The sequence below is a fragment of the Anguilla anguilla genome, chromosome 1 (genome assembly GCF_013347855.1).
Source record: "Anguilla anguilla isolate fAngAng1 chromosome 1, fAngAng1.pri, whole genome shotgun sequence".
In the NCBI taxonomy this organism is placed as follows: domain Eukaryota; kingdom Metazoa; phylum Chordata; class Actinopteri; order Anguilliformes; family Anguillidae; genus Anguilla; species Anguilla anguilla.
Window position 1 is genome coordinate 66,261,844 of NC_049201.1, and position 11,696 is coordinate 66,273,539.

Here is an 11,696-nt window from a genome sequence, read left to right on the forward strand (position 1 = left end):
ATGCACAATGCTGTGTTTGGAGGGAGAAAAGCACTGCCCACCAACACCAAAAACATGGTGGGGTGAGCATCATGGTTTGGGGCAGCTTTTCTGCCTCAGGGCCTGAGAAGCTTGCAATCATTGAGAGAACAAATCATTAAAAATTGTATCAAGAATTTTTACTGGAGAATGTCAGGGTAGTGACACATTGTGTGCATGGCCGACAGCACTGTTCAATGCTGTTAATCCACACAGATAAACCAGAATCATATTTTAATGACATCTATGAGTTATGATAAACAATGTGTTTACAGTAATTGATTTGGTTAAATGTTGCCATCAAACTGCAGTCAGAGATCACAAAACTAGCATACTTGCAATGGTGCGCAATGAGAATTTACAACCATGATTTTAATGATTTCACTCAAATGTTATACAATATCTAATTTATTAAGTATTAACAAGTACACATTTCAGTATTTTGACAAAAAACAAACAAAACAAACAAAAAAAAAACAATAGTGTGAATACCTAGCAAAAAGAAAATAAGCAATTTAGTGAATATGATTCTTTTTTGACTGCACTTATTTATGCCTTTAAGGCTAGCATGTGGCGACACGAGTAATCATATAAGAACAGTTTTACATTAGAAGATTTAAAAAAAGAAGTATATTTACATTACATTACATTTACATTACATTACATATTTAAAGGTTTAATATTTATATTATCTTCATTTTTAGCAGTCTCCCTGTTCTGCAATGTTTGCTCTTCTGCAGTGGGTTGAGGCAATACTGTCCAAATGAATTTGAACATGAAATCACCTTGTTTGCAGTTTTTGATACCTGATATTTGAATTTGGATAAAACTTTCTGTGGCTATTAAATACAACAATATCAATGGTACCCCGGTGCAAATATTAAGATCCATTTCAATAAACAAATAGGTAGCAAAAGAAACCACATTTTGCAAGTCTACCAGAAAGGGATGAGGGACAGAGAGTCGTAATAATTTAGCTGATCCTTTATTGCCTTCCTTCCTCGGGCCTCCATAATCTCCGCCCACTTGTGGCATCGGCTTCTGAGAACAAAACCACTGAAAGTTCATTGGACAAAACAGTTGCTAGCCGGTGACGGTTTTTCACAGTTTACACAGTTCACAATCTAGGAAGTGAACTTCACTAAGGAACGAACTGCAGGGTGCCCGAAAACGAGCGAAGAACATAGGTGAGCAATGTATGATATGTTCTGTGCACGAGAAATTGAGAGGTGTGTTGTATTTTTCATATTTATTCTTCCTGTTTTTCTGTGTCCGATATGTAACTTACCTAAGCAAAGCGAAGTAATTGCGTTACAGGCTAGTTACAGTATATAAACTAGCTAGCTAATAATTATCCTGAAAATTTCCAAGAATGGTGAAATAAACATACATTTAAAATACATTGGATTTGAACATTTTATCTCAATGTACAGATAAGAAATAGCTAATTATTAACAGTCGCGTACCGTAGGCTACCTTACTGTAACGACCTGCGAATTAGGCCAGTATCTATTGTGTTTATATTACGCTAAAACGGTGTTGATATGAGCTAATAACAGGTCAAACGTTTTAATACATTTCAAATGGCTAGATAGATGTTGCTACTTTGTGTAGTTATCAATAACTCTGCCTGTCATTCTCAGGTGATGTTTCCACTCGGTTTCTTGTTCCTGCTATATACAGCAGTAGAGGGAGCTACCTCACCCATCTCCTGCTATAATGACCAAGGGCACTCCGTGGATTGGTGAGCAAACCTGTTTTGAGTGAAATGAATGTGCTGCTGGTTGTAGCGTACCAAACTGATCCAAATCTTTGGTGGCCCGGCTAACGCAGCGATCTTCTGCATCCTGAAGCACTGTCATTTTTAATTTCCAAGATAGCCTAACTAACATGGAATAACCATCTCGTGAGCCACAAGTTACCCGGTTAGCAAGGGATAACTGCATTCTCCGGCTGGTCGTACTAGATGGGCTAGGTCGCGAAAATGCTAATTGGTTTTCAGTGTTTTAATTGGGCTATAAGTGTAAAGTTGTTCGGAACTCTCACCTTGTCCCTGAGTTTTTTTTAATTTTTTAAATTTTTTATGAAACAATGTGAGTTCTCCGAATTAACTGAACATGAACGCATTCAGGGAAGTACCGACTGTCCAGATAGTTTCGGCGGCTACGTATGGTTCCTGGGACAGTTTTGTATATGCACTTATGTCCCCTCTCTTTTTCAGGTTGTATTTGTACAAACTCCCTCACCAAAAGCACAAACAAGATGAAGGGCTGAAGTACCTGCTGATGGATGGAGGAAGTGAGGGATGGACAGAGGGAAGCGGGCTGGTGAATGACAGTGCAGGAGCTCTGGGGAGGACAGTAGGACAGCTGTATGAGCAGAAGGTGTGGGTATATCCATGTTATATTCTGTGTGTTTGGCCAGATGCCTGTCATTTACAGTTTTCCCCAATTGTTTAAATACATTTCCTGAAACTACTCTTCATTTTGTCAAAGCTCTAGACAGCTGTTTAGCCATTTTCTTAAAAGGCCACAATGTTGAATTTTTGTCTCAAAATGATTGATCTTACTGACTACCAGTTGTACACAACTATGCAAAATGAAAAACACAGAAAACCCTTGTGCTTATCATTTGGCTCCTGTGTTGTCAGTGTGGCCATTTTATTTATGCTGAAGGCTGATTGGACAATTAATAAATTCATATTTGCTTCAGTTGAATTAATGCCATCTATTGGCACTTGAACTTGCATTTTGAATGGCAGTGCTTTCCAGAGATTTTATGTATGGAGGTTGTGCCAAATTTAGGATACTCTGTATAGTGTCTTGCTGAATATGTGATGTTGAATTGCCTTCTGAGCAAAAAGCAACAAATATGCTTGTATTTTTGCAGAATTGGCATAGGAATTGTGTCTCAAATTTAAGTGTCACTGTGAAAATGTAATTTTATGAACACATTTTAAGACTGTTCAAAATTTGTCCCAATGTCATAAGGAAACTGAATTTAAATGTCCAGAGTTATTATTTTGTAATATAATTGTGTGTACATTTGTCCTAGACATGCTTATATGACTATGTTGTCCATAAAAAATGTAAACATTCATGAGGAGTCACTTAATCAAGAGATATACTGTAGTCTCCCAGCATGAATTTTGGCAGAGAAATTCCATGGTTCCATAAGAAATTTAATAAACTTACACTTTGTTGACAGAATTGAAAAACTAGGGTGTGTACAATTACTTGGGTGTATTACTAGAATAGCCTATTTGATTGATTGGTTTCAGATTTTGTGACTAAGTAGACCATGACATTAAGGTCATGTTCCTCAAATCGTCTGTCAATTACTTGTGCTGGTGGAAAGGGGGATCTTGCAAAACGTACCTCTCTGGAGAAACGTGATGCTCTAATATGGGGCAAAATGTTCACTCGGTACCATGAAGTAAAGTTTGACATGAGCCTTGTTTTCAAAGGGAAAATATGCCTCACACTGGGAACAATAGAATCCAATAGAATCCTACACTGGTATAACACAGGCAGTTAAGAATTCAGAATGAATTCTTAGTGTCTTAAGCCGCGTTTCCACCGCAGGAACTATACCCCGGAACTAGGAACCTTTTGAGGAACTCAGTGCGTTTCCACCGCAGGAACTAGGGTCTAAATTTAGTTCTGGGGGCTTTGTTTTACCCCCCAAAACGTTCCTGCTCGGGGGGTAGTACTTTCCGAAAGTACAGGAACCTTTTGGGTGGAGCTTGCAGCGCTGAACATTTCTGATTGGTCGAGTACTCGTAGCATTTGTGTTGTATTTATTTTCCGCCATTACCCGCCATGTTTGAAAATATGCAGCGGCAAACCAATTTATTTTCATAATAACTTCAAATCAAACTTGTATGTTATGCGGCGCAGTAGCCTACTTTTGGTTGCCTGTCAACGTCTTGGAATTATAACGTGTGCTCTTCTGTTCTTTTCTTGCTTTAGTATTCGTTTTATAAAATGCTAAGCATTCGTGTTGGGACAGCATATTACGTAGGCTACCAAAACATTCAAACGGATTAATTCGGTTGCTGAATATTTTCTTCCGGATTTTCTTTGTTAGCCCGTTGTAATTGACTCAAAACGTTTGATACAGTTATGTGAGATATGCGGTAGTTCTGCATAATTAACATTGGTGATACAGTACAAGCAAACTGGAAATCACCTTCCGCACTTTTTATCCGGGTAAAATAACAGGTTAATTCTAGTAATCTTCCCTTTAGCTTTTTCAGACTGCCGTAATTTTACTCAATTTTACTGCCATTTTTCAATTCCACGAAAAGACCAGGAAGACTATGGACTCATTTATGGTGCATGGTTCGCATCTGGAGGGCACACTTCGCTGCTCGGCTAGCAGTAACTTCGAAGGAAAGCAAACGGTGGCTGTACCATTACTAATTTACATTTTCACGCAAGTCCGAGTTTTCGTTCTATTCTTGTCATTTTGCGATTAGCCTATATGGAATTGACGACGAGAAAGTAATAAAACAGCAAATTGTTTACAACGTGTGCATGTTTTCTGCTGTTAATGAATGTGTTTGAGAGGATATATGAAAATCAATAAATACAAAAGTAACCATATATAGTCATTGTTGGTAACCCGTTGTATATAAGTGGAATAAACCCCTCCGGGCTGTCCCGGTTATTAGAAAATAATGTAGGCTACTTCGGTGGTAGTATGGGATTACAGAAGAAATCATATGACAGATGGACCGACGACAACGTCAGTGGGCTAATTTGCCTAATCTTCGCGGTACTTTAGACCCCGGTGGAAACGCAGACAACCATTGGCTGAAGGAACCTTTTAGTTCCTGGTAAAGTAGTTCCTGGGACTGAAAGTTCCGGGTAATTTTGGTGGAAACGCGGCTTTAGTGTCTCAGTGCTCTGATATGCTTTAGTCAAGAATGACATTACAGTGTGTTTACTCTAATCTTTAACCAGTGCCACATTTGTGCTTTTTTTGCAGCTCATATTATTTCAAAACTGAAAGTAATTTTAATGTGCAGTTTTAATTTTTTAGGGGAACAGAAAGAGAACAAAAAAAGAAACGAGGAACTGTGGGTGCTGTGTGGTTTCTTTTCTTTTCTTTTTCTAAACTATGCTGTGTGAAAATGATTTCAATGATGTGAAATTAATTTTTTCTTCAGTGCTTGGTTGTCTTACTCATATTTACTGCAGAGATTTCATGCCATGGTTTTTGAATGCGTACCACTATTTACGTATTCTTATTAGAATATTCTCATTCTGTGACATGGTATTTGTGGTTTATCTAGACTTTTCAGTCTAAATGTCTGCTTAATTGCTTTAGAAGGGAACATTTCTCTTTTCTTTGCCATTGAAATTGTGTTTTAACGCACCTTTGCAGATGTTAGCCTGCACCAGTCAAGCTCTGTGTATAAAGTCTCTGCACTGTTATGAGCCCTTTGTATGGGTGCCTGAGTGAATCTCAGGATCAAAATCGTGTAGTCTGGCTCCTTCTTGCTTTTGTGTGCTTGTATTTTGATTTGTCTGTGTGTGTGTTTCATCAGTTTGTATTATTTTCAGGGCGGTGAAATTGCCTACATCCTGTACAACGACCAGAAGCCCCAGGGTAGGGGAAAAAAGGGAACTAATGAGGACAGCAGTAGAGGAGGTCATACTAAAGGTAAGGTAGGGTCTCATGCATGATAAGCATGCCTCACTTTAAACCTCACCCTTTGTTATTCAGAGTTAATGTCTGCCTGCAAGCCAGCATGACTGAATCAGCCACTTAACTTTCATTTTAGGAGCAGAAGTCAGTATAATAAATCAGGTGAATAAAAAAAAACTTTAATATATAACATAACATAATGACACGAATAGGCCATTCAGCACAACAATGCTCGCCATTTTCCTAATTAAATTGTACCTAGTGCTCTGATTGCCTACATGCTAGATAGTATCTAACACCATATTAAGCCTGGTCTTTAAAAAACCCAGTTTCTGCCTGTATTACATAGCAGGCTATTCCACACGTTGACTAAGTAATTGGTATCAATTACTCAGAAATCATCTACTTAATTGACTTGGTTGTGCTGTTAGTATGGCTGCAGTACATTGATCTTTCTGTCAGTTCTACTGATGTGGTGAAATGCTGTCTCACGCATCCTGCACCTGCCCTTCTCTCTTTCAGGTGTTGTACTGGTGGGTAAGACACAGGGCTTTTGGTTGGTCCACAGCACACCTCATTTCCCCCCTGTCAAGGAAGGAGGAGAATTTTCATATCCACACTCAGGGATCACGAATGGACAGAACTTTCTCTGTGTCACGTACCCATTGGAGATGTTCAAGATTATTGGTGGGTGCATTTTATGAGACAGACTGAATGCATGGCCTCTGGATTTTAACTCTCTGTATGGATGGAGATCATTGTCTAAAAGCATCTAATTACTGTAGGTGGCATTATGGGTTTTTAATTACAAAAACCATTATTATAGTTATAATAATTTCTGCGATGGTTATATTAATGATAGATAATCTATAGCTGTCTTTAACAACCACAGCCAAATTATGAAGTTTACTCCTTGTCAAAAATTGTAAGTAAAAACTTTGGAGCTTTACAACCAACTGATAGTTGTGCCATCTTGGCAACTGCAAAAGAAATCTTTACAGATGACACTGTAATACCGGTAACATAGATTTCACTAATAACTGGTGCTGCCACCATAGCAACTGTGAAAATAATGCTTGCAACTGGCACTGTCAAATGTGAAATGAATAGCCTACTTGTAACTAGTACTGTTACCATAGTAACTGGGAATAACCTTTGCAGATGCCACTATCACCATAGTAACCAAATATAACCCTTTCAGCTGACAGTATATAACCATAGTTACAAAGCTGTGTAGTCTATGCATGTTTGCTGTTGTAGTGAATGAAATGAGTGTGACTAATTTGATGGTGCACTGACGAGCTGTTAATTGAGATAATTATGTGGGATTTCTCAATGTTGGTCCTGACCTAGCACTGTCTTCTAATTTGGTCTGCATTCTTAATTACCCAGTATAATTGAGCTGTTAATTAACTGCTCTCATTTGATTCTCCTTTTCTCATTATAACACTGATAGATCCAGCAATGTGCCAGTGTACGAAGCTTCTCTGTGATTTGGAGTGATCTGAAATGTATGACAGCTGCATGCTCTGAATGCAGTTGATTAGATGATACGAGATTCCAAGCATGAGAAAATATTCTGTGAGAGAAAGTCTTCTAATTACCCAAACCTGGAATGGACAAAATGAACCTTTGAATTGTTAAAAGTATGATTGAGGTTTCCTAACAGCAGTAGTTTATTCTTCTTCTCTACTCTCTAAAAAAAATTAAAAAACATCATTCTCAATAATCACAACACTATTCAAGTTTTATTCTCTGTTAACTGTCAGACCCGGTATAGTAGAGGTAGGTGATTACCTGTATGTATGCAGGTTTTTATTTCCCCTAATTACCCTGGCTGAATGAACTAGTTACTGATTGGCTGTATACCCCAACACTGGTTCACTCATAGGTTAGATCACTGTACAAGGTTTCATATAGGAACACAAGAACAGATATCAGCTGTCATTCATGTGCTCATTAAGAAATGTAGCTGCAGTGTCAGATAGCGTAAATGTTTAGGCTAATTAAGTAATTACGGCTAGAAGAAAAGGATACAGCCCTTTCCTCTGCGCTTTAGTCAGGTCAGTCAGCTCAGCTGACTGGTCTTTTTTTAACATGAACCAAGTAGATATCATCACAACCACAATAAACAGCATGGAACGTGCCAACTATGAAAATGTGTTTTATGATGATAATAGATTATGTTGACCAGTATGGCAATGTTACTCTGTGCTAAAAAAAAATTTTTTCTAAAGGGCTGACGTAAGCAGATTGATCGGCCTGCAGGAGAAATGAAACAATTGGGCTTGTGGTTGTGAAGTGGTGTCTCGTGTCTACTTTCAGTTTCTTTTCCTAAAGAGGAAAGCGGGCACCAGCAGGTGGTCATCGGGACGATGATGAATGAATTTACCCTTTGTCGGGCACAGTGTTTTGTCGCAGGTGCATGTCGTGTGTTCATGGCGTTTTCACCGTGCTTTGCAGGCGAGCAGCTGCAGATCAATGAGCCTCATGTCTACGACTGCAACGTGCCCGATTCTCTGGCCTCCGTCCTGCCGTCCATGGCCGAGGTCTGTAGGAGCGCCAGAGGCCGGGAGAGAAACGTCAGTCTCTCTCACTCCGCCCATTTCTCTTCCCACGAATCCAATCGCAGCGTCTCCCTCACCTCGTTGGCTGGGACCAACTTCATCAGCTTCGCCAAGGGTGCATCTTTTGGAAATGGTAATACCGTTACTTGGGATAAGTCAAAAAAATGTATGGAGGGACTGCCGGAGGTAGCTCAAAGATATCAAAGAGATCAAAAGGGAATTAGGCTGATCCCAACTGTGCAGTTGACTTGACTACAGTGCCACAGTACACTCCACCATGTTCTTTAGCTAAAAGGTTCCAGAATAGACATGTACTTTATGAGAGTGCACACGTAGCCTTTCCTTACAGGGCAGGCTGCATGCTGTTGGTTCAAATGAGAGCAATAATATGTGATGTAATATATAATTACAATATAACAGTAGATGATTAATGATTTCATTTAGCCAAGTATATAATTTTAACACGTATTCTGGTGTTAGGCTCCCAGACGCCATATGCTAATCAAACCTGTCTTGATGAATAATGTCAGCATATGACAGGTCATGTGATGTTTAGACATGCTTCAGCTTCATGACTCAATTGTGGCATGTGAAAATGTAAAAATGCATAGTGGTTCAATTCTTAGTTGCATACTGTTGCATTTTCGGTGATTGTATTTTATAATATAAAAATAGCCTCTGTCTGTCCTCTGCCTCTCAGACCTGTACCACTCCTGGGTGGCCCCAGCTCTCCAGTCAGACCTGCTGGTCCAGTTCTGGCGCCTGTCAGAAGGGATTCTTCCCTCAGACTGCTCCGCTAACTGGAAGGTCCTGGACATCAAAACCATCTCGCTCGGGGAAACGACCACATTCCATACCACCCTGGACCACTCCAAGTGGGCGGTCAGCACGGGCCGTGGGGCCCAGGACGAGGCAGGGGGCTGGATTTGTGTGGGTGACATCAACAGAAACAAGGCAGAGGAGAAGAGAGGGGGCGGGACCGTGTGCCAGAGGGACGCCACAGTGTGGAAGGCCTACAGGAATGCGGTGCAGGAGTGGTACCCCTGTGATTGAGTGGTAGGCTGTGATGCAGAGCAAGGGGAGGAGTTAATCAATGCATATTAATCAATGCATATAATACTTACAGGCTTCCTGCATAAGACTGGATGTGGTCGATAATGCAGTAAAACAGCTACGTGCCAGGGAATAATGTAATGGGTACGAATGTTTACAAATTTGTTTTATATTGGTGTTTTTAAAATTCAGTACTACCAGTGAGATAACTCATGCATGCTACAATAATAGAGTACATTCACTGAGCATTTGATTGCATTACTAACACATTTTGAAATCCTCAAAGAAGTCACAAAATATTTTATCAAAGTAACACGTTATTTTAGTAAATCCTGGTAAAACAAGCCAATTCTGTCATGTTTAAAAGCTCCTGCAAAGTTTGTTGCCCTAAAGGAAATAATATGGATTATCTGACACGATCATTACATGTACTGACTTCTTCTGAAGCAGAAACAAAAGATTCAGTCTGAACAGGATTCCCAGTTCAGCCAACTAAATTCTGTGGATTTAGAAGTCAAAGGGGTGGGTTGTAACTGCATCCATTCTTTTTGCTGTTTACGGATAATTTTATATGTATAGCTGTGTAAAGATAAGTTATTTGTCCTTTTTGTTACAACACAACTGTTTATTAGGTTTACAAATGATTGGTTATAAATGGGCCCTTGTACCTTCTTGGTGATATCGCACTTTCGTATTCCTGAGACTAAGACTGATGTTCTCCACTCCTGTAAGTTACTCAGGATAAGACCATCTCCTAAGTGATTGTAATGTCATGTAATATAAACAACAGGCAACACTGAGAACATGCAGGCTAGTATATTTATGAAATACATTTTTCAGTTTATGATTCCTGTTTAATAGCGTATTACTGCTCAGTATTATTTGGCAGTGCTTGAATCTCAAATTCAGCGAATGAAAGGAGTGTCAAGCCATGATCAACCTTAAGGACTTTGTCAGGTGTCCTCTATAAATGTTGAAAAATTGCTTTTGATAGCAAATGTGCTGTGATCCAGTACTAATATTGAAATCAGTTAGTCTGCTTAGATAACAGGTGCAGAAGAAGAGCTTAGCTATATGCACTAAAGTGGGGGGGGGGGGGGGGGGGGGGTAAGTAAGTTTGAGGGGGGAGGTAGGGGGGAGCTTGGCTTGATTCTGAAAGGCAAGATGTGGTCGAACGTAGTAATGATAGTATCCCTGTTTGAAGTTCTGCCTTGAGTGGCTAGGTCAAGTTTATTTTGGTTGTATGATATTTTAAAAGTTTTAAGTGTTGTGTTTGCCATTGCAATGATGCTGCTTTTTTACTTGAAGGCCAAGTGTTTGCACTGTTTATCTACACTGTAACTGTAAAGGTTCTCGCACTGAGAGTCACACTGGATATGGAGGACTGCTAAGCACAGAATCTGAACTGGACATGACGGAAAAGACTGGAACATCATGAGGAAGAGGAGGCTGTAAACATTCGGCACACTTGCTGAAAACTATTTTGCCAGCATAGCCAACTATTTTGTTTTTAGGACAGCTTAAATTGTCTGACTTCCTTTTGTGTTACTGTATTGGTTCTCCTGAAAGATGTGACTATTTGTGCACATCAGAAAAATGAGAACAAAAACAAGGAACTGAAAGAATAAGTTAGCATGTCATGGTGTAACTACGCAGTAGTGGAAGGTACTTTAGCTTGCATACAGTAGCACTTTGAGTGTAAAGGTCAATTTGTTGTTTAGATTGATTTTTTTTAATTTTTCTAAAGAACTTACCCACATTTTCTAATTTTCCCTCATCAGATTTGAAACTAATAAAAAACATTTAATTTAACATATCATTGCTACATATTTATATCATGTAGCTTGCACAGCATTTTAGCAAAATGGGTAAAGCTGGTTGTTTTATTGATTTTTATTTTATAAATATGTCACAATCTGTACATTTTCCTAATTAGATTTGATTCAACACAAAACATTTAAAAGAAACTGAAATTAGAGGGGATTTCAATGTATTTGAGAGAAGACTTATCGAGTAGTTGCTTTGATTGGTTAAAAGTGGTGCTATGCTGTAATCTTAGATTCAGGGGACTGTGGCTTGATTAAGCCTGAAATACTTTTAAACCACTTCTTGGACATTTTCAACATGATAACCACCAACATGCAGTTAAGCGGTTAATTAATTAAATCTAAACCCAGCAAGCAGTAGATCACAACAAACCTGTGATTAATGCAATGCTTCAATCTCTGCCCACCACAGCAATTAAATCATTTAACAAAGAAAAGCATAATACATTTTACAGAGAACAGGCCATTTGGACAATTTTGCCGAATCATTTGCTGACACTACCAAAAATAACAATAACATCCAACATTTCCAAATGTGTATGGCAGTATTTTCAAAATTTTAAATCCTACATATAAT

The 11,696-nt window shown here is 38.9% G+C and overlaps 1 protein-coding gene across 1 annotated transcript; it reads left to right on the plus strand.

The window, feature by feature from the left end:
• Nucleotides 1-716: 716 nt before the first annotated feature.
• Nucleotides 717-10,061, plus strand: dnase2 (deoxyribonuclease II, lysosomal). The gene is made up of 7 exons (XM_035424103.1): nt 717-1,205; nt 1,662-1,762; nt 2,240-2,402; nt 5,589-5,688; nt 6,196-6,360; nt 8,137-8,373; nt 8,941-10,061. The coding sequence occupies exons 2-7, from the start codon at nt 1,665-1,667 to the stop codon at nt 9,291-9,293; spliced, it is 1,116 nt and encodes a 371-aa protein (XP_035279994.1). The 5' UTR covers nt 717-1,205; nt 1,662-1,664; the 3' UTR covers nt 9,294-10,061.
• Nucleotides 10,062-11,696: the final 1,635 nt, after the last annotated feature.

What these genes read in the sequence shown, in the direction of transcription:
- dnase2 (XM_035424103.1), top strand. Translation starts at nt 1,665, where the DNA reads ATGTTTCCACTCGGTTTCTTGTTCCTGCTATATACAGCAGTAGAGGGA. An exon ending in TAGAGGAGGTCATACTAAAG is followed by an intron (nt 5,689 to 6,195) that starts GTAAGGTAGGGT and finishes TCTCTCTTTCAG; the next exon opens with GTGTTGTACTGGTGGGTAAG. An exon ending in GGGTGCATCTTTTGGAAATG is followed by an intron (nt 8,374 to 8,940) that starts GTAATACCGTTA and finishes TCTGCCTCTCAG; the next exon opens with ACCTGTACCACTCCTGGGTG.